Here is a 25,037-nt window from a genome sequence, read left to right as displayed (position 1 = left end):
TGACACCAGGTTGCAAATAGTCCTATCCTTTGGGAAGCCCCACTCTGCTCTCCTAGCACAGCTTGAAGGAGCAGACCCTTCCCAGGTCCGGGTCTGCACAGCCTGGAGGTGGGCGTGATGGGAGGCTCCCCACTCCAGGCCCTGCTGGGACCCCACCGCAGCTGGTAGGCAGTCAAGGTGGGGACAGCACACCAGCTCCTTCTGCTGTTCGGTGACTCAGAGCCAAGAACAACGTCCCAGCTCAGCCCCCGAGCCGGCTGCGCCAGACACCCCCCGACCGCTCCGCTTCGAGACCTTGAGGCTCTCAAAGTCCCTCTGGCGTTCCTCCCGCAGCGAGGCTGCGCCCCCCGCCGGGTCCTTGTGCTCCAGCTCCTCCCGAAGGACGTCCACCTGGGCCTCCAGCTCCTGGATGCGTTCCTTCAGCGCCTTCACGGAGTCAGTCTCCCCCTCGGCCGGCTGGCTGGAGGACGGGGGCCCGGGGGCCGGTGGGGCAGCAGGGGACCGCCCCTGGTAGCGGCGCAGAGTCTCCCGCAGGCACTGTAGGGTCTGCGAGTAGTGCTCCTGCAGGGCCCGCAGCTCCTCCTCGTGGATGGCCCGCAGCTCCCTTATCTTGAGCTGGAACCTGTCCTCCAGGGTCTGCACCTGCTCCACGGGCTGCCTCTCCAGACCCTGCCCATCCCCGGCCGAGGCGTCCAGCTGGCCCAGGACCCTGCCGCAGGTGCCCTGCACTCGGCTCAGCTGCTGCCCTGCAGAGCTGGCCCCCTCCTCCTCCGACAGCCCTCGCCCGGCAGCCAGGCTCCCGCTGCGCTGGCTCCGCACCTCCTCCAGACGCCTCTGCGGCCAGCCTAGCTGGGCGGCCTTGGTCTTGAGCTCCGCGTTTTCCTGTTCGATGACGGCGATCACCTCCAGGTACTCACTCTTCTGCTGGCGGAGGAGCCCCTCGTACTCCTCCCTCAGGGCCCCCACAGCTGGCTCGCGCTCCTGGCAGGAGGCCCCCCTGCCCGGCCAGGACTCCCCATAGCCCCAGAGCTCCTTCTCACACTCCAGCCGGATCCTGCACGCTGCATAACACACCTGAGCCTGAATAATCGCATCTTGAACTAACAAGGAAGAATACTGGCCGAGGCCTCCCAGACAAGCGCTACGGGAGAGGTGCCGGGATGCCTGGAGAAGCGTCTGACAGTCTCTCACTGCCTCCACAGAGGGAAGTGAGGTTAAAGCGGCAGAAATCTCCCTCAGGAGACTGGCCCTATCTTTAAGCTGCAGGGCGAGATCTTCCTGAATAGCGACCAAGGCCCCAGAGCTCTGGCTGGACGAGGGACAGGGAACCCGGGAGCCAGCGGGGTCCTGATGTCCCGGTACGTCTCCCGGTGGGCTCCCGGCCCAGGACACCTGGACACCATCTCCAGTGCCCGCTGGAAGCTGCAGGGCTTCCGAGACCTGCTGCATCACCCTCTCGAAGCTGGGCGTCTGGTAGGCCCCCAGGAGCTCCCCCAGCATGCGCCTGTGCTGCTGCAGGGCCTCCTGGACGCTCCGCAGCCTGCGGTGCAGGGACTCCCTCACCGCGTGCGCAGCAAGGCTGAGCTCTGCCCTGACCCAGGTGGCATCGGCCAGCGGGGGGACCAGGGCTGGCGGGGCACTCGGCCGCCCACCTCCCGCGGCGCAGCCCGCCTCTGCCCCCAGTGCCTCCAGGTGTCGGCTCAGGGCCTCGACCTGGCTCCAGAACTCTCCATCCACCAGCACCTTCTTGGCCCAGGCGTCCACTGGGGCCCCAGGACGGACCACGGCACCTTCAGGCTCCAGCGGCCACTCTGCTGACTGAGAGACCTCGAGGAGGACGCGCGAGACGTCTGAGGTGGTGTTCCTCAGCGAGTCTGCTATCTGGTCTATCAGCATGGCTTCCAGAGCGATCTGGTCAGAAAGGAGCTGGAGCTGCTCCTGCTCACTCAGCTCTGGCAGGTGTGGTGGCTGTCGTGACAGCGCTCCCTCTCCCTCCAAGAAACTAGCCTCCCCTGCGGGAGCTGGCCGGGAATGCGAGGCCTGGATGGCGCCAACGAGCAAGTGCTCCACGCCGGCCAGGAGCCCCGCCCCCGCGTCCCCGGGCAGAGACCGCAGCTGCTCTCGGCAGCTCTCCAGGCAAGCCAGGGCCTGGCTGTTTTTCACCTGGAAGTCGCCGAGCTCCCCAGCGTGGCTCTCGACCACCTCTGCCCTCGCCTGTCTCTCCTGCTCCAGCTGGGAGGCCAGCGTGGCGACCTGGAGCAGGCTGGCACGGAGCTGCTCGCGGAGCCGCGCCTCGGTGCCGGCCCACTGCTGGTGCAGCGCGAGCAGGGCCTCCTGGCTCTGGCCCTGCTGGCTCTCCAGCTTCACCGTCACGTCTTTGAGCTTCTCCTCGGTGACGTAGAGCTTGGTCTCCAGGGAGTGGATGATGGACAAGTAGGCATCCGAGTCGCTGGTCGCGGGGAGCGAGCCAGGGGTGGCCTCTGACGACATGCTTTCCTCCGAGGGCGAGCGGTCCTGACTGGTGTCAGAGGACGTGCTGCTGGCCCAGGCCCTCTCGGACCCGTCAGGGTGGGTGTATTTTTGGCACTGGATTGTAGAGAACCGGATTCTTTGCCTCTTAACCCCAGGTGCTCCCTGGTCAGCTTTTGAGGAGCCCTGCAGGTGCCCCTCCCTGTCGGGCGCGTCCGAGCTCGGGGGCACCGCGCTCTCTTCCCTCCTGGGGCTGCCCTCTCCGTGCTCCTCTTCCGGGGCAGCGTCCTCCAGCCTCGAGCTGGGGAGGCCCGGAGATGTGCTGGCAGCCTGGAGCTGCGGGCATGCGTGTGCGACACCGTCCTCCTCGGCTTCCTCCAGGGAGCTCGGCGGCTCCTCGGCACCCTCCAAAGGCCCCTTGGCAAACTGCCTTACAACCTCGTCCTTCGCCTGAAGCTTCACTTCTGTTTCCTCTAAGCTGCTCCCCAAGGCAGCCATCTTAACCAGTGCCTCCTGGAGGTCCCGCTCCTTCCTCTCCAGGGCCTTCTCGTGCGCCTCCTGGATGCGCCTCAGCTCCTCCTCCTTCTCCTGGAGCCGCGCGTGCGCGCCCTGGAGCTGGCCGGCCACCCTCAGGTAGGAGTGCTCCAGGCGCTGGCAGTCGGCCTCCCTCCCCCTCAGTTTCTCCTGCAGCGCAGCCACGTCCCCGTCGGACAGGCTGACGCGGCCCGTCAGCTCTTGGAAGCGCTGCCGGATCAGGTCCCGCTCGTCCTGGAGGCTCTGGACGTGCTCGGCCAGCTTCTGGATGCTGGCCTCCTTCACCTGCAGTTGCTCCTCCAGCCGGGGCACCGCCGCGCTGCCCTCGGACGTGGCGCTCTGCTGCTCCTTCTGCAGGACCTCCATCTGCTGTGCGTGGTCCTGCAGCCGGTCCTCGAAGGCGCTGGCCCTGTCTTCTGCCTCCTTCAGGCTCTGCAGCAGCTCCTGCTTCTCCCGCTCGCAGCTCCCTAGCAGCAGCGCGTAGTTCCTCTGCAGCTCCTCCTCCATCAGCCTCTGGGCCCGCTCGCTGGTACTGAGCTGCTGGCTGAGGTCGGCGATGCGCTCCTGCAGCCTCTGCACCTCCTTCTGCCGGTCCCGCTGCAGCGCCTGCTGCCTCTCCAGGTCCCGCAGCTCCTGCGTCCTCCCCAGCAGCAGGGCCTCCGCGCTCTGGAGCTTGCGCTCGCTGGCGCGCAGCTGGGCGTGCAGCGCGGCCTCGCTGTGCTGCCGCTCCTCCAGCTGCTCGCGGACCTTGTCCTTTTCCAGCTTCAGCTCGCCCTGCAGCTTGGCCAGAGCCTGCTCCTTGATGGTGAGCTCGGCGGCGGCACTGCCGAGCCGCGCCTGGAGGCTCCGGATCTCGGCCTCGTGGTGCCGGATCGCGTCCTTGGCCTCCCCGTAGCTGCGCTTCAGGGCCTGGATCTGCCGTGTGATGAGCTCCTGGCGCTGGCACTGGGCCTCCAGCTCGCCGTGCAGGTCCTGGTTGACTCTGTGGAGCCTCTGCCAGGCGCCGGACGGGGAGGTGGCCACTTCGGTCTTAAAAAAACCGATGAAACACGGGTTAGTAACCCTCGGCCTCCAAGTTCTGAGTGTCACACCTCTGGCCAGGGTCAACCACAGAAAGGCTCCTTGGTGGGTCTGCCTTTTCTCCTTTGCACAATTTTTTTTTTCATTAAAAAAATAAAACTAACAAATGGTCTCAATTTTTTTGGTAAGTAGCTGCTTCCAGGTAAACAGAAAACATGGACATTAACATCAAAACAGCTCTAAGCGAACAGCTTCTAGGAGAAATAAACCAAACAAAACTGAATAATGGAGCACACGGACAAGCACAACGAAGGCTGAGGGACACGAGACTCGGGCAGCAGGGACGGGCAGCAGCACAGCAGAGCATCGCTCTTGTTTGTTTTGCAAAACAGAAGGCACACAGCTCTCGACCACAAACCCCACAAAAGCGCAGGACCGGTGGCGATACCACTTCCTTCTGGGACAGGGGAGAAGGAAGGGAGGCACCGCCGGTGGATGTCAGCGAGGTGACATCCGAAACATTTTTCCTGTGCGAGGTGGAGCCCGTCCTCTACAGTAACAGGAAGGACTAATCTCTACCTGCAAGAAGACAAAGCGAAGGGGAAACCGGAAACCATGGAGTAAAATATGAGAGTTAACAAAACAAACAAACCTTTGTGGAATTCAAAATGAAGCATGCGGAAAATAAAACACAACATAACTGAAACAAAACTCCCCAAACTGAAAGGCATGCAGAATAGACAGAACTAACTAATGCAGGAAAAGACAAAAATACGAAAGGAGCGAAAACAGCTCAGCCTAAGAACTGGCCTGCCTGTGGCTCCCCTAGGTCTGCTGGCGGGGAAGCCACAGATGTGACACTCAGTTACGGCAGATGAGACACGCCACGTCCACAGCCTGCCGGCTCCTCCTCCCGGCCGTCAGCACGGCTACCCCCCAACCCCGCCACCGATCCTCCTCACCCCTGACCCCAAGGCCCCCGCCCGTGCAGACTTCTGATTATAAGCATTGTCAAAGCGCAGAGGCAGGTTAAAAGTAACCCATCCTTTGACCTGGCGGGAGGTGTTAACGTGTCAGCTGACAGACGGCCGCCCTTAGGTCAGACACGCGGCGGGGTTTGAGGGGATCAACGAGCAAACCCTGCTGCCAGGACCTTTCCCACCTGGTCTCACGTCAGGGCGTGTAGGGTGGCGGCCCAACCAGCGTTTAGAAAGGTGCTCCCAAGCCTGCAGGGTCTGCACGGACAACTGGGGAAGCCCTGGAGCGAGACATGCAGGAAAGAGGGCCTGCCCCCATCGCCAGGTCCCGGTGCCTCAGAGTCTGCACTGGGCACGGCAACAAGTATGCTTGAGGAGGGTCCAGGGCACACGGGGTGCCCAGGGCCACGGCCAAAGCTTGGGGGGGAAAGGAAGGCAGAAGAAACATGCCACAAAAAGGGCATGGAGAGAGGCAGGAGGGCAGACTCTGCCCAGGAAGCCCCAGTGTGCCGCAGTCTGCAAATGTCGATGCAAAAACTTATCACAGAGATTCTGGGTCCCTGAGAGTCAGAAGGGCCCTTGGGGACGAAGTCTAGGTCTCTACAGGCGAGGAGGCTGATGCTGCGGGGGAGTGGCACTGGCTTCTGGTCAGTGCAGGACCTTGACTCAAATCCCACGTCCTCAGCCTTGGCGGAGAGCATGTTCTCGAAAGGTCCCATGGCCCCGTCTTGCTTTTTCCCAGCACTCATCTGTCAGTCACCTGTCCCCACCGCACAGCTGCCGAGGCGGCAGTTCTTTTGTACCCCAGAACTACAGCAGGGCTTTGAACACTCAGGACAGTTGGCACACACCGGCCTGCCCCATCCAGGTGAACTCCTGCCTGGCGAGACGCCCACGGCGTGCCCACCGCTCCCTGTGAGATGGCCTGATGGCCGGCACTTTGGCACAGAGACCTCTGCAGGAGGACGCTGGGTCTGGACTCTCAGCTCAGGACTCAGGCTGCTGCCCGCCCTCCCCACCAGGCCACTGGGCAGGTCGGCTCAGGGCTGGGTGGCCACGTTTCCCCCTCAAACTTCAGCCGAGGCAGAAAGTAAGAAGTGGGGCCACTAGGCTAGTGGCAACGGCCCCGGGCCGCCCTGTAGGTGTGGTACACACACAGTCGGGGCCAGGGAGCCTGCAGAGTTCTAGCTCTGCCACGGGCTTGGTCAGGAGCAGGCACCTGGCTGTTACTCGATTTCGTCAATCTGTGAAACGGGACCAATGTTGGTATTGTGAGAAAAGTTAGAAACGACGGGCAAACGTGATACTGATAAATATATACTGGACTCTGAAAGCCAACGAGAAAGGCAACCAGAACTATTTTGTTACAATAAACCTTAGCTGTAGAGAGTTCAGGCAGATTCTCTAGAATGTCACCCAAAGAGGAGACCCACGCAGGCCTGCTGCCCGGAGAGCTCCTCCTACAGCCGAGGAGCCCAGAGGCCCGCTGCTTGGCTTTGCACATTCCTAGCCTGCCTGGGTCCCGCACACTGAAGCCGAGGACGCCTGGGGGGCCGTGGCGGCCCCTCAGCCCTACCTGCAGCACATAGCCCTCCCGGGCGCTCTGCTCCCGGCCCAGAGCCACCCTCAGCTGGTCCTGCAGCAGCCGGTTCTGCTCCAGGAGGTCTGAGGCCTCCTTCTGGCTCTGCTCCAACTGTTGGCAAAAAGACACACATCTTTCAGCAAAACGGCGGCAGCGTGAGCAGCAGCATGGCACGGGCCCTCAGTGGCCCTCCCGACTGCAGCGGGGCCGGAGCTCCGTGGGCACCTCTGAGGGCCTTGCGGGCCGCCACCCCTGGGGGGATGTGCTCGCTGGGTCTCCACAGAGGGTTCCAGCTCAGGCTGTGGATCAGCTGGGCACCCACACAAGTCCCACACCTGCCTGAGGATCCCCCAGGTGCAGACCCCACCAGGAAACAAGGACCTCGTGCCTGTCTGCCCCTTTCCGTAACGTTCCCTACGTGCCCGTGGCTGCTGGGCCCTGGCAAGCGGGGAGCTGGGCGCGCAGCGGGCTGTGCTGAGCGGCACGGGGACCTTGGCTTTCAGACCGTGCTGGCTAAAACAAACTCAGGGTCTTGCGGAGCTGCAGGCCCATTTTGGGTGTTTAGCGCAACGTGACTCTGAGCTGTCACTTTACTGCATCTTGCCTCTGTCACCGTGTTAACAGGCGTAGGAGGTGGGGAAGTCCAAGTGCTGATGCTGCTGCTAAGCGCCAGCCTCGCGAGTCTAACAAAGTAAGAAGGTGAGGAGCACGGTCAGGCCACGGAGACCAGCCCGCAACTGCAGCAGCCACTGAAGCAGAGAGCACGCTGCAGCCGCGTGGCTGAGCGCTCCTGGAGGCAGGCGTGGCTGCCCCTGCCCAGCTGCGGAACCTCTGTGCAGACTTACAGACCCACAGCCCGGCTCCCGCAGATGTGACTTCCAGGCACGTTTCCATGAAGAGAAATGTGCTGCAAACGCAGGGACCGGCCCACCCTCCTGTGCACCTGGAGGAGGCGCGGGCCAGGCCTGTCCCATCTCCCCCAACACCTGGAACCAGCCCGCCGCCTGCTGCCCGCCCTGCACGCCTGCCAGGTCTCCCCGAGGGTCGAAGGGCTGCCTTATTCAGACGGAAACCTACCTCTGTTCACGTCCCTCCTCCGCCCCGAGCCTCTGTGGGAGCCCGGAACGGGGTGGATGAGGCCCCCCCCAGGGCCCTGCAGCCCCACCCACCCCGCCTCTGGCCCCTCTGGCTCTAAACGGCAGTGCCCGCTCCCTGGGCTCCGGAAAGGCCCGGTGCCCCTCTGTCACCGTCCCCCCAAGTACATCTCAGGCCTGTGCACTCTGGGGACCTGTCCATGTATCTGTCTCCCTGAGGGCTCTGCCGCATCTCCCGCAGTGTCAGGTACAGCAGGTGCTGGGGAAGGTGGCTGCCCGGCGCCCGCCCGCCCGCCCTGTCCTGGCCGTTACCTCCTTCTCCAGAAGAGACGTCAGCGCGGGAGCGGACAGCCGGTCACTCCCGTCCTCGGAGGAGGAGAGGTGTAGGGGGGCGATGGGCACCTGCTTCTCCTCCCGGAGAGGGGTGGTCTCAACCTGATGCCACCGCTGCTCGATCTCCACGTGCACGTTCTGGGTCCTGAGGTCAGCGGGCGCGGGTGGCCCCGGGCCCCGGTCAAGCTCCATGCGCAGGGCCGTGTCGTCGGCCCCGGGCCCGTCGGCCCCACCTGGTGCCCCGAAGCGCCTGCGCCGTTCCTCCCGCCGCCGCGCGCGTTCCCGTTCCAGCTCGCCCGGTTCCGCCTCGGGCCGGGGGGCGGCAGGCCCCGGGGCACTGGCCCTCTCCTGGGCCAGGGCCTGCTGCGTGGGGCGGAACTCGGCCCAGTCAAAGGTCTTGGAGCGGCCCTCCCGCCTGCGCTCGCGAGCTCGGCTCCGCTTCTGCTCGGGGTCAGGGTCCCCGGGCTCCCCGTCCTGCTTCTCCCGCGGCCTCGTCTCTGAGGGGGAGCCGCTCCGGTCCTTGCCCGGCGGCAGCGAGCTGGGGCAGAGGAGACAGCCGGTCAGGCGGGGCTCCCGCAGGGAAAGGGGAGACTCTACCCTCACCCACCGACATGTCTGTGGAGGGAACCCCAAGTTCCTCGCGGCAGGCCCCGAGGGGTGACAGCAGAGAAGGAGCCACAGACAACGGCCCGGAGGTTCCCGCCAGGCTGTGCCAGGCACGGCCACCACCCACACGAGGCCATGCAGGAGGTGGACCCTGTGGCATGTGTGCACTGGGCCAGTGGTGACAGAACGAACAGAAACCAGCCACTTCCCTCAAAAGGCTCGTGGGTATTTCATAAGCAGGTAAGTAACACGGTCAGGTCTGTGTTTTAAAAAACCACTCTGGTGTCACCAAAGAAGACACACGGATGGCCAAGCGGCACATGAAAAGCTGCTCAACATCACTAATTATTAGAGAAATGCAAATCAAAACTACAATGAGGAACCACCTCACCCCGGTCAGAATGGCCATCATCAAAAAATCTACAAACAGTAAATGCTAGAGAGGGTGTGGACAAAAAGGAACACGTTTGCATTGTTGGTGGGAATGAAAATTGGTGCTGCCCCTCGGAGAACAGCATGGAGGTTCCTTAAAAAACTAAAGACAGAACTACCATATGACCCAGCAATCCCACGACTAGGCATACACCCAGAGAAAATCGTAACTCAAAAGGACACGTGTACCCAGTGCTCACAGCAGCACTATTTACAACAGCCAGGACACGGAAGCACCCTAAATGACTGAATGGATAAAGAAGATGTGGTACAGATATACAATGGAATACTACTCAGCCAAGAAAGGAATTGGGTCATTTGTAGAGATATGGATGGACCTAGAGACTGTCATACAGAGTGAAGCAAGTCAGAATGAGAAACACAAATCTCACATATTAATGCATATATGTACTATCTATAAAAATGGTACAGATGGACCGACTTGCAGGGCAGGAATAGAGGCACAGACGTAGAGAACGGACATGTAGACAAAGAGGGGGAAGGAGAGGGTAGGATGACTCGGGACATATATACACTACCGCGCATAAAAAAGCTAGCTAGCGGAACGTGCTACAAGCACAGGGAGCTCAGCTTGTGCTCTGTGACGACCTAGATGGGTGGGATGCTGGGACGGTGCGCGGGAGGTCCAAGAGGGAGGGGATATGTGCACACGTAGAGCAGAAGCTAACAGGACTGTCAAGCGATTACACAGCAATTAAAAAAATACTCTGGTGGCTGGCGTGACGGATGGCTCAGCATGACGGCCCCGGGACCACCTGTGGGCCGGTGAGCTGGATGGCCCGGGTGGCACCTGTGAGCCGGCACCACGCAGGGCTCACTGGACAGGACCTGAGAGGCCCCGGCGGCCCACCGGGGCAGCGGCGAGCGGGGAGCAGCATGCTGGAGGGCCCCTCAGCCTGCCCGGCAGCCGGTGAGCCCCCCCACCTGCCCCACTGCGGAGGTCCCCAGGCAAGGGTGCCGTGGGGCACTGGCCGGGGGCGCCTGAGGGACAGGTCTCTGGGCTCCGAGGGCAAGACCCTGAGACCCCCGGCCCGAGCAGAGTGGCCTCCGGTCCCGCCCAAGCCCTCAGAGCAGGGTGGGAAGCCCCGCCCCGGGGCAGCGAGGGCTGGGGGGCTCCAGGGAGCACCTGGGTTTAAACGGCAGCCACAGAGAAGGGACCCTGTGGAAGAGGCATCCTCCCCGTCCCAGGAGGCGGCTCTGTCAAGACCACGTGCTTGGACACAATTTCTTCAGAGCAGACCTTTCCACAACGCCACTGGACTGAGAGCTGGCGCAGGCCTCCGGCCGCATGAGGCCTTAGGAGGCCACAGCAAGCCGGACCTGCCACGCTCTCCAGGAGAGGAAGCCCCTGCGACTCCCCACCAGACGCCGGGGTCTGCGGTGCGCGGCTCAAACACACACCTCTGAAGCCTGTACCTGACTCCAGTACCTTCCTGGGTCATGGCCTTGTTGCACTAAAAAAAAATCCATGTTTTCCTCAAACTGTAAATCATAAACCACATGGAACAAACTGGGCAAGACAAGCACCGCGGCTCTGAGGGGCTGACCCTGGAGTCGCTGCGCGTCAGGAGGCTGCTGTCCCCACGGGCCACGGCCCTGACGCAGAGGGGAGGCGCCTCTCCCGAGCCACACGTGACCAGAGCCACGCTTCTGCCCTGCAGCACCACGAGGCTGACGTCCCCCCCCCCCCCCGGGGCCCCGGCCGGCCACACGGGACCTCCTCGAAGTGCCCGGCAAGAGCTCTGGCCTCTGCTCCTGGGCTACAGACGCAGGGGCCACCAAGTGCCCTGGGCCTGTAGGAAGCGGAGGCGGGAAGAAACCGTCGGACAGATGCCGCCGGGTAGGAGCACCGGAGACAGGAGTCCACTCGGGATCCCTCCCCGCCGTTCCGTTCAAAGAGGTGCAGGTCGCTGGCCAGGAGGCCAGGACGTGACAGAGGTGCGAGAGGCCGCCCCAGGCTGAGGGGCGCCCCCCAGGTGCAGCCTCCAACACGAGTCACTGCAGAAGCATTTAAACTAGAACCAAAAAGCATAAGCAAAAGGCTCTCAGAACGGACGAAGGCGCTGAAGCCACGAGGTAAGGGCGGCAGAGTTCTCAGCACCATGGAAGCGGCCACATGCTGGGATCTTCTCGTGAAAACAGCAGGTCTCTAACCGCCGGGGCAGGAGGAGGAAGGCATGGGCGGGACAGGACCTTTACGAGGCACACACGGTGGCACGGGAGCGGTCTCCCTACTTGGCCCCCAGCACCAAGAATTCCAAAGAGAAGTCTGTCGTGGCTGCACAGAATTCCAGCAGATGCAGGAGCGAGGCAGGAAGACCAAGGGGTGGCCACGCTACGGCGGCCCGTGGACGTGGCATCCAAAGCCACACCCCCTGCCAGGGCTCAGCCGCCGCCGGGGCTCAGCACCTAGGGCCCTGGGGAGCTTCTCCCGCCAGCCAGGCCCCAGGGGCAAGGGCAACCTGAGGCAGAAAACCCAGGAGGCCAAGCGGAGAGGGAAGGGGCAGCAGCCGAGGGACAGGAGGCCCCGACTGGCTCACCTCGTCACGTCCGGGGCGGAGGCCGGGTGCACGTGCTTCATGATGGTCTGGATCCAGTTCCGCCGGATCCCAGACGTCATGGCGGAGAGGGTGAAGGTGGCCTCCTTCGTCTGCACAGAAGACAAGGGGTTAGCAGTGACCGGCACCTCCCCACCCCTGAAGGAGGCCCTGCAGGGAGGCCGGCGGCCGGGTGGCCACCCCAGGAGTGCAGTGTGGGCCCCACTCGGGATGAACGGGAGCTGGAGGGCGGAGGAGAGAGCAAAGCTGCGGATGCCGTCAGGGCACGGCTGCCCCAGGGGGGCCCTCCCCGTGGGGCCCAGCCGGCCTTTACTGACACTCCCTGCTCTTTACAGAGCTCGCAGAGGCAGAACGTGTGTGTGTGTGTGTGTGTGTGTGTCTGTGTGTCTGTGTGTGTGTGTGAACAGCCAGAAGGGGGCTGGAGCCCGGCGGGCAGATGGAAGGGGAAAGCGTGCGTGACCCAGGTGGAGGGAGTGCGCCTGGGGTGTGCAGCCCTGCATGTCAGGCACACAGGGTGACCGGGGACAGGAGTGGCAGGCACAGGGCTCAGCAGTGGCTGGGACCTGACGGGGGCCGTGTCTGTCGCGCTGACCAGAGGCAGGGAGACCTGCTGGGCAGCCGGGGCGGTTGTCCAGGTGATCGGGTTAAGGTGGTGGCAGAGGGGACAGAGGAGAGGCTCTGGAGAGGTGGTGGTGGCACGCACAGTGCGTCACTGACAGGATGGGGGGGAGGGCACCTCAAACACAATCCCTGGACCGCCCTCCCCACGGGAGTGACCTGGTGGGACACCCGTCAAGATGGAGGGGGCAGCACAGGTGACAAGCAGGTGACGAGCGGCCTGGAGACATAGTCCCTGGGGCCCCGAGCGGTCCGCCAGGCCCCAGCAGAGCCGAGGAGGGGTGGGGACGCGGGTGGCAGCCACACAGAGTCCACTCCCCTGCCTCTGATCTCACGGCTCCTGTCTCACAGAAGGGAGGGTGTCACAACTCTCCGCGCTGCTCAGGCTACTGGTAGACCCCCAGGAGACGTGTCAGCAGAGCAGCCGATGGGATGACGGCGTCAGCAGGATGGCTCTGCACAGGCCTGACTGGCCCACTGCAGGCCCCTGCCTCGCACCCCGTCCAGAGAGCCCACCGCCCACGTCTCGCTCCTCTCTCCTTCTGGTTCCCCTCGGGGCAGGCTGAGAGTGGGGGCACAGCCTCCAGGCTCCCTGAAGTGCTGGCCCCTCGGTCTCCTCCCGCTCCCTGCGTGGCATTTCTGGACTTCTACCTCGGCCACCTTCTTCCACAACCTCATCTCTCACCTGCCGCGAGCTCTCTCCTGGCCCCAGACCCCCATTCTGGCTGCCTGTCTCCTGCTCTCAGACAGCCCGTCTCGGCCTCAAACACACCCCGGGCCGGGACCCCCCAGGTTCTGCCTGTCTCGCGCGCAGAGCCCTCCCCTGCTCCTCCCTCAATCGCCGCCCCCCGCGCCGTCTCTGCCTCCTTCCTCACCGCTCTGCCTGTCCTGCCAGATGCGTCATTACAAACGCACGTCTGCCCCCGCAGTCTGGTGCTTCCCACAACCTCAGGACGAGGCTGACTCCTGACTCGGCACTGAGGGCTCCCCGTGCCACCCCGCCGGCTTCTGCTCTCAGCTCCCTGGTAGGTGCCCCCAGGTCTGGTGGCCAGGCCAGGGACAGCTTTGCCCCCTGAGATCCTAAACCTTCCTAGTGGCCCAGGCTGAGCCCCTCCAGAAAGCCGGCCTCCCGTGTTGGGCGCTCTCTCTCCCGACTTAGAACTCCCAGTCCATGGGACTTGTGAGAAAGCCCCAGAACTTGAGGTAAGCTCACTGCCCCCCACCCAAGGTAAAGTGACAAGGGGTCAGACAGGTGGGCGAGATCAGCCAGGGAGCACAGGTGACTCAGAAACCCTGTCTGTGACCAGGAGAGTCCTTAGCCACGGCCTCAATGCGCAGAAAGTGACCCTAGAACATGAAGGTGTAAGCTGCTCAGTGACAGGAGTGGACCTGTACCTCCAGGACGCCCTGCCCGAAGAAGTCTGCTCTCCAGGATGGGGAGGTGATGGGGAGGGAGGGCCTCAGCGTGGGGCCTGGGAAGCCAGAACTTGGCACTGTTTCCAGTGCTGTCCACAGAGAGGCGGCCAGGGGTCTAGCGCACTGAGCGTGTCTTTTCCTCTCGCAGGGACGAGGGGCAGCACGGACTGCCAGATCGGCACCACCTCCAGCTATGACGTGGTGCCCCCACAGACGCCCTGCAGCCTGGCGGACTGGGCGCCAGATTTCTCCTTTTAATGAATTCACTGGCCTTCGGGTCTGAACTCAGTTTCCTCTGAGTTTAGTTAACATTAGTCATTGCCACGCGCCGGATCTAGACTCAGTGCAGAGATACAGCTGAGTCTCGGGGCCCAGGGGTCAGCAGGTGAGACCCTGGTGAAGGTGGCGATGCTGCTGGAGCCCCAGCCCGGGAGCCCCCGAGTGGCAGCTGTCAGGCTGCCTGGTGCCCACCGCACGCCTGAGCTTCTTGTGGGGAAGAATTGGCTCTTCCAAGAGAGGGGCCTGGCCTCTGCCTTGAGCACTTGTGATGCAGGGCTGGGGCGGGCCAAACCAGAAGGACGAGCCCTGGGGTGAGGGGCTGCCTCTGCGGGGAGGGCTGCAGCTCGCGTCCAACCACACGCATAATCACCCCGTCTATCGGTTATAAAGCCTCTGCAGAAACTCTGGACACAGAGGCCCAGGCCTGCTGCCAGGCCTGAAGCTTGGGCAAGACTCCCGGGTTGGAAGCTCTGTGTGTCACTCACGTCAGCACCAAGAGGGACATGTCCCCAAGGACATGAAAGCTTCACGTCCTGGGAGTTCCTATTCAGTCCAGTTCTCCACGTGTGGCTTCCTCAGGCTGGTCCTGATCTGCACCCCTCTGGAGAATAAATCTACAGTCCTAAGCACAGTGTTTTCCTGTGTTCTGTTAGTCCTTCTGGCTAATTATCCAATGTGAGGGTGGTCTGGGGCACCCTCAGGCTTGCAACTGGCATCAGAGTGAGGGCAGACGCAGCAGCTGGGGGCCTGTGCCCTCACCACGAGCCCTGCTGCCTCTGAGTAGCCCGTGAACCCGCAGCTTTGATGAAACGGCCAGTGAAAACTGCTTCGTCTATCTAATCAGATTATTTTTTTGAGAACGGGGTGATGCCTTGCTCGTTGGAGTCCTTCACAAGATTGTGGGGAAAAAAACTCCCGTGAGTAGATATGTAGATGAACAAGGGAAAGGGCAAGGGCATAAAAACCCAGCCCCCTGAGAGTTAAAGAATCAGCACTCTCACTCTCACTCCCCATACCCCACGTCCTTCCAACTGCCCCAAACTCCAGCATTTAAAAAAAAATGGAGGAAAGAATCTTCAGTAGCAAAGGCCTTCTAGACAGCCTTGAGAGAAAGATGCGAACGTTTAGTTTTTTGCTGAGATCACAGAGAGGGGGTGGGGTGAGGAGCTACAGAGAAGGGACAGGACGAGGCCCCACCCTGCCCCCCAGCCTGCCCCGACCCCACCCAGCTCACATGGATCTGGAAGCCATAGTTTCTCTGCACCGGGTGCTCCGTGACGTCGTAACACACAGACAAGTCGATTTCCCCATCCAAGTCGGCTGCCTGCAGAGCAGAGAAGAGATTTAGAAAGTAAAGGTCAGTCCCCGTGGCTTTACAGCTATGGGCACGTACACTCACAGGCAGGGTGCTGCCCGCCTGCACCACCTGGAAGCGTTCACGCCGAAATCTCCCACACATCCTGCCAGAGGCACCCTTGCTGGGGGCTCTCAAACCTCCTTTACACTCTTAAAACTCGAGGGCCCCAAAGAGCTTCTGCTTATGTGGGTTTTATCTACCGATGGTATCTGCCATGTTAGAAATTAGCTGAAAAAAAATTGAAAGAAAGTAAACATGCTTACTCATTTAAGTATGTTTTTTCTCATGTTTCATTTTTCAATAAAAAGTATTACTTTAAAAAACCAGTAAGAGATTTTTGCAACTCTCTTTAACGCCTAACTTCCAAGGATGGCTGGGTTCTCACTCTGTCTCTGCACTCAGTCTGTTGCTTTGTTGTTCTGGTTGAAATATATGAAGATGGTCTGGCCTTACACAGATATGGGGTTGGAAAAAAGGAGATGAATTTTAACAGTCTTTTCAGAAAGTTGACAAGTGGTAGTTTCTTGAAGGTGAACTGTAAAGGGGAAGCTTTCCGTCCTCTGCTGCATTAAAACCCGTGGATCTACCCTGCTCCTTGGTCTTTCACGCACATGTGACCTGGCACCACTGTCTCGCCCTCTGGGAGCGTCCCGAGATGCTGTGCTTCCTAGGACAAGAGCAAACGCTGCGTCTGCTGTCACCAACACCCACTTGGTCAGGAGAGTCTGTGAGCCTGGGGACACTGTCAAGTTAGTGATGGTGAACACAAGTTCTCCAAAGTTGCTGTTTTGCTAGAAAGCTCAAATTGAATCACTGGTAACAATTCTGTCAGTCGTTTTCCTTGAGGGAAGAGACTCACTTGGTTCATTTTCAAGAAAATGTCTGCCAAACCGAGTGAGCATTTGTTTGCGCACTCACGCAGAGACGGCGGCTGCCAGGAGAGATGGCCGGCAGGGCGGGCCACGCAGGCAGCAGGCAACTGCTCCCCACTGGACAGCCGTCACGCTCGCACAAGCAGCAAAAGCAACTCTGCCAACCTCCCATTTCAAATTGTAGAATACCACCGACGTGGGCGTTCAAGGGTTGAGACTTAATAAAAGCAGTCCCTTTCCAGTGCCGTCGAGGCCCGTTCTGTAAGGTCATAGTGTGTGCAGGGAAGGCTGCGGGACGGCTGGCCACCGGCTCCTGCAGCCTGACCAGGCTGAGGCAGCCATCAGCGCAAAGGCCAACACAACGGAAAAAATGAACGGCATGGTAGTTTTATGACACTACTTTTGTTTGAAAAAAAAACCTGAATGGGCCTCCAGGGGTCCGCATAGCAGAGTCTGAGGACAAGCAGTCACCCGTGCTCCTGCGGCCCCGGACTTTAGGCCCCCCCGGAGACCTGCTGCCCACACTGCCCTACACCTGTCTTGTGTCGCCATCCTCTGCCCACTGCAGTCCAGACACAACTTAGTGTTTCTTCGGCCCAGGGATATAACCAGCCCCTAGTGTCAGACATTCAGGTTGTTTCTGATCTCTTGCTGTTAAAGAAGTGCAGGAACCACTAACAGGGAACGGGGAATGTTGCTCTTTCTTCATATGTAACAGTGTATCTGAAGGATTCCTGGAGTGGAATTCAAGGGAAATTGTGCAGAAAGGGACCGCCATATTGCTCAAAAAGAGATGATCTTTTGTAGGTGAAGAAAAAAAGAGCCCCTTGTTCACACACAGAAGGGGACTTCAGCCCAGAAGCAGCAGTGCCGCCTGAACCTCCCGTCACCACAGAGGAGCGGAGATGAGACACTCACCTCCTCAGCCACTGAGTCCCTGTAGAACCTCAGACTTTGATCAGCAAGGACAAACCAGTGTTTCTTCCACTGAAAGAGGAGGAAAAACCAAGACAACTCCCACACTACCTGCTCCAAGGTGCCCCACAGCCAGGGTCCTGGGGTACCTCCCTGGGCACAGGTAAGGCAGAGGGCGGGTGGCCCCTCCCGCTGGGGGCAGACACACAAAGGACTCCACTCAGGCCGAGGGCAGCCATGTGCACACGACCTCTCCCCGCTGACAAGGCAGCAGGACAGTGGGCTGGGCCTCAGGCTGCGGGCACTCCACCCGCAGAGGTGTGGCTGCAGCGTGGGGCTACGGCTCCAGAGGCTGCAGACGGGGGCTGGGTCCCCAGAGCCCAAAGAAGGCCGCCTGTGAGCCATGGCACCCACCCTGGCTAACCAGAGGTTGCCTGCCTGCCGCTGGCAGGAGCAACCCAACTCGCCGGACGCCCAAGTCTTCACTGGAGGATCAAGGGGTGGCCTCAAGCCCTCAGGCAGGGCTGAGGGCACGGGTACGGGGGAGGGAGGAGAAGACAGCACTCCGGCTGGCCGCTCAGGCAGCAGGGCAGGGCAGCCAGAAGCCTCCGGGCGGGACCCGCAGGCTCCTCTCCCCACCTCCAGCCCAGCCGCCGCCCGGGGCTCGCTCTCCCTGCCTAAGTCTCCCGGGCCCCCACCCACTGCTGGCCGCCACCCCACGACCAGAGGGCCCTTCCGTCTTTGGGAAGCCCGGGCGCTCAGGAAACTTCTGGGAAAGGGCAGCAGGTGGGGAGCTAGTGCTGTCGGACTCCCCTAGGCCTGAGGCCGAGCCTCTGCCGGGGGTGGGGGAGCCGTCCACACACTGGCAGCGAGCAGGCCAGTGGCCCCCACCCCCGCCGTGCCCCCACCCCTGAGGAGACGGGACCTCGGCCACGACCCGGGTTCCCGGGACGAGGGGGCGTTCTGGCGGCGGGGCACAGGGCTGGTGCTCACACCCCCACAGGGACAAGGCCAGCTGGGCCTCACGCCTGCGCCTCAGGGGCCACAGCAGCTCCGGCCACTCACCTGGCCATCCTCGTACTGCTTGGTCAGCCAGCCCTTCTTGAAATTCAGCAGGTCAGGCTAGGAAAGGGAGAAAAAAGAGCAGCTGAGAGGAAAGCAGCCTGCGTCCTGGTCCTGGGTGAAGGGTCGCTAACGCAGCAGGTGCTTCTCTTCCGATGAGGGGCCCTGGGCAAGGGGCTGCTCCGCCGCCCAGACGGGCCCGCGCGACCCCTCGCCCCGGCAGGGGCTGCCAGAGCCACTCCCCGGGAGTGCGTCTTCAAGGTGCAGGCGCGGCCCCCTTGCCCCGTGCGCAGCACGGCGGGGGCTGCTGCACCTGCAGGGCCGCCCGGGAGGCAGAGAAGAACGGCCCAGACGGCATTTCACGTGGAGGGAAGATGCGCAGCGGTGGCTGAAAGGCGAGCTGAGAAGTTCTCACAGAAGCCACAGGAAGACTGAGAGCAGAGGCCACACCTGGTGTGAAGCAAGACGCAGCAGCAAGGCTGCCAAGACCCTCAGGCCACTGACCTGCTAGGATGAGTCTGAGTCTCCGTCTCCCTACAAGCAGCGGAACCAGGACGGCGGGCACTGAGCAGGGCGCTTCCCCGCTGGCCCCTGTGCGCTGGGGCCTGAGCAGCAGCCTGAGAGCACCGGGGGGGCCACTGGAAGCCCCCTGGACCTGGCTTGTGTCACACATCCAGGCGCGGGCAAGGCCAGCACGCAGAGTCGTGGCCCACCGCGCCCCTCAGCCCATCTGCTCACCTACAGCTGTCGTGACCAGAATGGGGCTGTGACGTCTTTTTACATTCCAAGGACACAAAGAGAGTTCAAGAGAGCACATGCCTCGTGGCGGGACAACCACCAGCCACACGTGTCCTGGAGCCTCTGCTCCAAACCCTCGAGCAACACCTCCAGGTAAGAAAGCCTCTGCCCCGGCCTCTGCCCTGGCCCAAGGCTCCAGCTCGGGGTGCCGACGGAGGCCCCACGCCTGGGGGCGGCCCACCCCGGGCTCCTCAGAAGGCTGTGGACAGAGCTGAGAAGAGCCCACACGAGCAGCTACCCCCCCTCCCAGGGCTCCCCAGGGAACGATGGCCTCACGGGACGTGCCTGGCCACTCCCCACCTGCACCTGAGGGCCGCGGCTCCCACGCCCTGCAGCAAAGCCCGGGCTCCCTCCGTGGTGAGCCCATGATCAAGACAAGCACCCCGTGAGAGGGGGGCTCCCGTCTCCAAAATGTCACAGAAACAAACACCCGAAACAAGAAGAACGGAGGGTCGTGCTGTGGCCCTGACCCCCCAGGACCAGAATTCTGCCCTGGCTAGACGGCCTCCTCTGCTGGGGACCTCAGAGCTCAGGATGCCCGCGCAGCCCAGAGGAGGGGCGGAAACACAGCATCTGCTTCCCACACACAGACGTGAGGGCCCGTGTGCAGAGCGGGCGCCAGCGCAGAGGCCCGGGCGGCAGCAGGCACAGCGCCCAGGGCACAGAAGCAGCGGGAGCAGCGTCTCCAGGCCTCGGAGCGCGGGCGCCCGGGCTCACCGTCAGGGAGGACTCCGTGGACCTCCTGTCCAGTGACTTGGCTCTTCGGTGTGGAGACAGGGGGGAGGCCGAGGCATCCGGGAGAGGAGCTTCACTGGGGAGGTCCTGTGGCAGAGAGCAGCCCCGTCAGCACCAGCCAGCGCGCGGCGGCTGGAGCCACGGGAGGGCCGGGCTGCAGGGCCGTGTTCCGGGCCGGGAGGGGGCGCTCTGCTGTCTGGGCTCCCTCGGCACCTCTGCCCGTGAGGACAGGACCTGCGCCCAGACTCCTGGTCCCGCGCCTCCAGCTGCCCGTGGCAGGGGCTGAGCCGCCCTGGTGGGCAGAGCAGCCTTTTCTTGCAGACACACCAGCCACGTGGCTCTCCTGGCCCCCACCCTTCCCCGGCCTCGTGGGGTCACAGAGGGAAGACGCTGGGCCCTGCACAGTAAGCAGCAGAGCCCATCCGAGCCCAGAGAAAACGGGAGGAAGACAGAGGGCGGACTCGGGGGGGCCCCGAGAGGCAGGTGGCCCGGGAGAGGCGGGATTCAGAAGCAGAATCCACCTTGGGGACTGAGCGGAGAGAAACGGGGGCTGTGGCCACTGCCCACAAGAGAAAGGAAGGAAGGTATTCAACCTCTTGACCGGACTGCCTCAGAGAGGAGGAGGCTGGCTCTAGTGACGACCTGGGACCCAAAGCTCATGAGAGCAGCTTTCAGCAGACAGACGGAGTGCCGAGAGAAAGACGCAGAAGACAGGCCCTGCCCTCAAGAAGTTCACTCAGCCAAGAAGGAGATGAGAGACCCAAGAAGCAGCCAGGAAATGAGAGTGGGAAGCTGGGCAGAAGTGCATCCAGGTGTGACTGGGGCCTCAGGGGGCGAGGGGCCACGTGCTGACACGCCGCCCTGCTTGGCCCTGGTGCTGCCCCGGAGCTCGGATGCTCACCCGCTTCCTGGGGAGCGCCCGCTTCTCGCTGCGGCCCTGGCGAGTGTCGCTGGACGGCGAGGGCCCGGCCGACGAGTTGGTCTCCATGTGCTCTGCCTTCTCGATGTCCAAGGCCTCAAATTTCTCTATTACCTGGGACCTCCTGCAAGAGAGGGCATAAGGCCACTGAGGGGGAGACAGGGTCCCCCAGAGCCCGAGGGGACACGGTCTGGAGTCTCAGAGGGGCTCCTACAGCCAACATCCCACGCCTGGCTCAGCCCAGCTTCCGGGCCACCCCTGCACAGGGTGCCAGCCACGCACACCACTCGATCGGCCGGCTCGCCTCTGACAGCCCTCACGTTCTCCCACCTTCGCGGAGGGGAAGCTGTGGGGGACTGGCAGCAGCTCGTGGGCAGGGCCCTTCCCTTCTGCCAGGCTGTCCTTGCCCGTGCCTCCCAGCCCCCACACCGGAGGCCCCCGCGCAGTCGGTCACGCTGACACACGCGGCAGCCACATGCGCATCGCTCGCACCCTCTCCTGAGCCACAGACGCGCTCGGAAGGCAGCCAGCGCCTCGGAGAGCACGTCTCGTCCTCACCACATTCCCCAGCAGAGCCGGTGCGGCCCCCACCCCCAGGGCATCCAAAATTTAGCAAGAAAAAGACCCGTGAATTAACATTGTTTCTGCCGACAGTAAAAAGAATCAAAACCCAAATGAAAACAAAAACAAAGCGAGTTGATTTCGTGTGAAAGGGCGGGCGGCATCGTCAGGCCATCTACGGCTGGAGACGGAGCTGAGATGGGAGCGAAGCAGGCGGAGGAGAGGCGAGTAACGTCACACAGCGACACAGCAGGAGGAGGTGGGGGGGCAAGACCTGGAAGAAAATAAGGCTGGAGAATGAATACACAGAAAAGGACTGCTTGTAAAAATCAAATCACGGTAAATCAAAATTATCCAAAGAACTAAAGAAGCAAAAACACGAGGGGATCACTGAGGAGGGCGGCCGTCCTATCCCTCAGTCACGAGCAGCCACGTCAGGGACACACCCTGGGGGGCTGCCCGTGTGTCCCCGGTCAGAGGCCCTTCCTCTCAGACACGCCCCGCCGGGCACCCCGAGACCGCCTCGCGGGGGGCTGTCCTCGCACTGGGAGGAGCAGCAGCGCCGAGGGCGGCAAGCAAGGGCCGCGGGGCCCGGGAGCTCACGTCCACCTCCGCGAGGGAGGTCCCGGGGGCCACCTCGTCCTGGGGAGGGGGCAGTACAAGCGGCTCTCAGGGTTTCTTCCTCAGGAAGGCAGAACTCCCGGGGACCTGGCTCCCTGTGAGGCCAGGGCCTGTGGCGCAGCTCCCGTGGAGTCTCCTCTGGGGACAGAGCTGTCCCCAGGTGACCTGCGGGGCCAGCAGCGGTGCGGCCAGGGGAGCGGCAGGTGGGGAGCGAGCGAGCGCGGGAAGCCAGGGTGGCAGCGGGGGGGGGGGGGGGGGCTGGGAACCACAGGGGACTCTCGCGGGTGCTCGGGCGGCTAGGTGGCCTGTCCCTGACTGCCCTGCTGCATTTAGAGCAAACTCCAGACCCGCTCACAGGCCTTGCTGCCGCCACATGCAGAGTGAGAGCTCTTCCAAGCGACCCCAGGACCAGAACGCCCCAGGAAGGCCTCGAGGAGCAGCGCCCGGCGAGTCACAGGCGAACCGCATGCTGCGGGCTGGCCAGGGCTGCGAGGGGGGTCAGAGGAGCGGAGAGGCAGGCGGCACCTGCCAGGGGCTTGGGGGAGTCGGCCACGGCTGACTCTGTAAAGTGGGGCCTTTTAAACTTGGGTCCACTGAAGTCCTGCAGGTGTGACAGCAAAGGCCTCCGGGCGGGCTGGTGGCGGAGGGAACCCGACTCTCCAGGCTCCCAGCCGGGGGACAGGCAGGACTGTGAGCAGCTGGCCCTGATGTCAGTCCCCAGCAGTTCAAGCAGGGCCACAGCGCCCACGTGCCCTCAGAAGCAGCTCACCACCCAGGGAGCGTCCGGGAGGCTCTGGAGCCAGTCCAAGGGCTCCTTCAGGGCCAGGGCTTGTCAGGAGACCCACCCCCGAGGACCTCCAGTTGGGCTCCTGGGCCGCTACCACTCTGGGTAGCTGTGGCCGGCATTCTGCCAACGTGGGGTTCTGTCCTACACCACCAGAGACAGGAATCCCATCCGGTACTGGGGGGCCACGCAGGACCAGAGAGCAGGCCTCGGACAGTGACAGCAGCCAGTCAGATGTCATGAGGGTCAGTAAGAAAGTGACGTGACAGTGTTAGGATGCAGAGCGGAGGGCCCCAGGGCAGCCTGCACCAGGTGAAAGCCCATCCCCTGGTGGCAAAGAGCAGGAGGAAGCAAAGCCCCAGAGATGCCATGTAGCCCGGGCCGCTAGCCAAGAGGGACTCCAAGCCAAGCAAGTGCGCTGAATGTTAATTCTTTGGTCCCTGCCAAACCAGGGTGTGCCTGCCCACTCAGGGGCCTCCAGGACGCCCTGAGAAGCCCCCCTGTCTGGCCCACTCCTACATCTTGGCAAGTCCCTTCACTTGTACTTAAGTGCGCTAAGGACAGCCTCGGCCCTGTCCTGGGCCCGGCCTGGGGTTTATGTTGCGGCTCTGCTTCCCCACGCAGTTCCTGTGAGGAGTCGCCCTCCTTCGGTGCCCCCGTCTCTGCCCTGCGTCCCAGGGTGGGCATACACCTCTCGGGGTTACTAATGAACCAGGTGGACAAACACTATTTGGAGGGTGCTCCCAGCACAGGTCCGCTTCCCCCACCCCAGGACTGAGGCACCCACTGTTTCCTTCTCTCTTCAAGCGTGTTCTCCTCGTGCTGAAGGGGACGTCAGGGAGAGCAGGTGGGTGTGAAGAAGCAAGGGAGCAGGAGAGGAAAGCAACCTGCTCCCAGCTGACCCCTCAGAGGGGATCCCTGGGCCAGCCCGTCTGTCCCCGTAACTCCGAGCTGGGCTTGGGCTTGAGGGGTGGTGGGTGTGGGAGGACACTCCACAGACGCGTGTGGGACTTGGATCTGAATCTCCTTCTCAGAGAGCAGCTTCTCTGGAAATGTAATGAAAACTATGGATGTTCTCTACCCAAAACACACAGACTCTCAAATCGTCTCGAGAGGTTCGCATCCCTCCAGCAGCCTAGCCACACACCTGGGGGAGATCCCTGTCCTATAGACTCGGGTGGAAGCTCCTACCGGAAGGGGCACTGGAGCACTCTGGTCCAGGCCTGGGCCTGGAGGCCTCGGAGACAGAACCACACTCGCTCCCCCGCTCTCTGGGAAGCGCAGGGCCTTCCTACCCTCAGACCACAGCCAAGTCCCCACCTCCACCGGCCCTGGCCCATCTCCAAAGTCTCTCTCTCCCCAGGCACTCGTGTATACGTGGGAGGAGAGGGGAGGAAACGTGTGACAGGGTGTAAGCGGATGTGACAATGCACGAGTGTGAGAGTGCGTGGGTGGGCACCTGTGTAAGAGGTGAGTGTGCACAGCACGGGCTGCAAGGCGGGGAGAGTGTGTGTGCACCTGGGTGTGTGCACCTGCGCGGCAAGCACACCGCCCTCCAGCCAGCACCCCACCCCCGCCCTTACCTCCGCTCGCTGCCAAACAGACGGGCCACCTCTTCCCTGCCAGGGCTGCGGGCCCGAGTCCTACGCTCCAGCCGCCTTCTCTCCACCTGGAAGGCTTCTCGGTGGCTGATCCTGATGGCCTTAGGGACGTCGGCCAGGGTGGCATACTGCCTGCTGGCTTTAAAGGCAGAGGCGCGCCCCGGTCTCTCTGCTCCCCGCCCCCCAGCGCTGCAGGAGTCCACGTGGGCAGGGGGCTGGCTGGCCGTGTCCCGGGAGCTGAAGGAGCTGCTGCAGATGGTTCGGCCGGGGGGCTGAGGACCTGGGGGAGGAAGGGGATGGCCAAGCTCCTGCGAGGGCGGGCCAGAGCCACTGTACCTGTTGGTGGGGGTGCCGGGGCTGGGGGGGGAGAGCGGCGGGGGCAGCTGCTGCTCCTCGGCCTTCACGTCCTGCTTGGCCTTCTCCAGGGAGAAGTAGCCGCTCTCCACCCGGACTTTGCGGCCACCGTCCACGCGGTCACTGCTCGTGGTGCTCTCCTCTGGAAGAGGGGGCAGGAGATGCCGTCGGCCTGCCGCCACCTCTGGTTCTGCGTGTCTTTCAAGAAGGCACGCAGGTCCAAACAGGCCACTCTACCTCCCACCTCCAGAGGCTGGCGGGGCCCCCCAGGGCAGAGCCCCAGGAAAGGAGCGGAGCACCCTTATCTGCCTCTCCCTAACCAGGAGGCCTCCTTGCCAGACTGTCAGGGGGTCCCTGAGCTTCTAGTCTGGGGGCTTGGCTGGGAGAGCAGGATCCCCCCAGGAGAGACGTCCCACCACCAACTACTTCCTACCGAACACCAAGGAGGAATCCAAGCGCCAACTAGCTGTGCAGCCTTTCAGTACATTTCTGGAGGGCGGGGGGAGGAGCACCTTGGCA

The 25,037-nt window shown here is 62.7% G+C and overlaps 1 protein-coding gene across 16 annotated transcripts in view; it reads right to left on the bottom strand.

The window, feature by feature from the left end:
- The window catches only part of MPRIP (myosin phosphatase Rho interacting protein), a 131,401-nt gene that overhangs the window by 17,072 nt on the left and 89,292 nt on the right, over window positions 1-25,037 (bottom strand). For 8 of the 16 annotated variants that reach the window (XM_057715580.1, XM_057715581.1, XM_057715579.1 and 5 more), the window contains 10 exons: window positions 24,147-24,444; window positions 20,580-20,721; window positions 19,661-19,765; window positions 18,149-18,205; window positions 17,087-17,155; window positions 15,174-15,263; window positions 11,609-11,718; window positions 7,989-8,547; window positions 6,577-6,693; window positions 295-4,032 (listed from right to left, as the gene is read on the bottom strand). In XM_057715580.1, the coding sequence (XP_057571563.1) occupies window positions 295-4,032; window positions 6,577-6,693; window positions 7,989-8,547; window positions 11,609-11,718; window positions 15,174-15,263; window positions 17,087-17,155; window positions 18,149-18,205; window positions 19,661-19,765; window positions 20,580-20,721; window positions 24,147-24,444 (5,285 nt within the window). Of the gene's footprint in view, window positions 1-294; window positions 4,033-6,576; window positions 6,694-7,988; window positions 8,548-11,608; window positions 11,719-15,173; window positions 15,264-17,086; window positions 17,156-18,148; window positions 18,206-19,660; window positions 19,766-20,579; window positions 20,722-24,146; window positions 24,661-25,037 lie in introns of all 16 variants that reach the window. The other 8 variants (XR_009049987.1, XR_009049988.1, XM_057715578.1 and 5 more) reach the window with 5 other exon arrangements.

The sequence above is a fragment of the Hippopotamus amphibius genome, chromosome 17 (genome assembly GCF_030028045.1).
Source record: "Hippopotamus amphibius kiboko isolate mHipAmp2 chromosome 17, mHipAmp2.hap2, whole genome shotgun sequence".
NCBI lineage: Eukaryota > Metazoa > Chordata > Mammalia > Artiodactyla > Hippopotamidae > Hippopotamus > Hippopotamus amphibius.
Note: the sequence above shows the minus strand (reverse complement) of the source record. Positions and strands in the feature narration are given on the sequence as shown.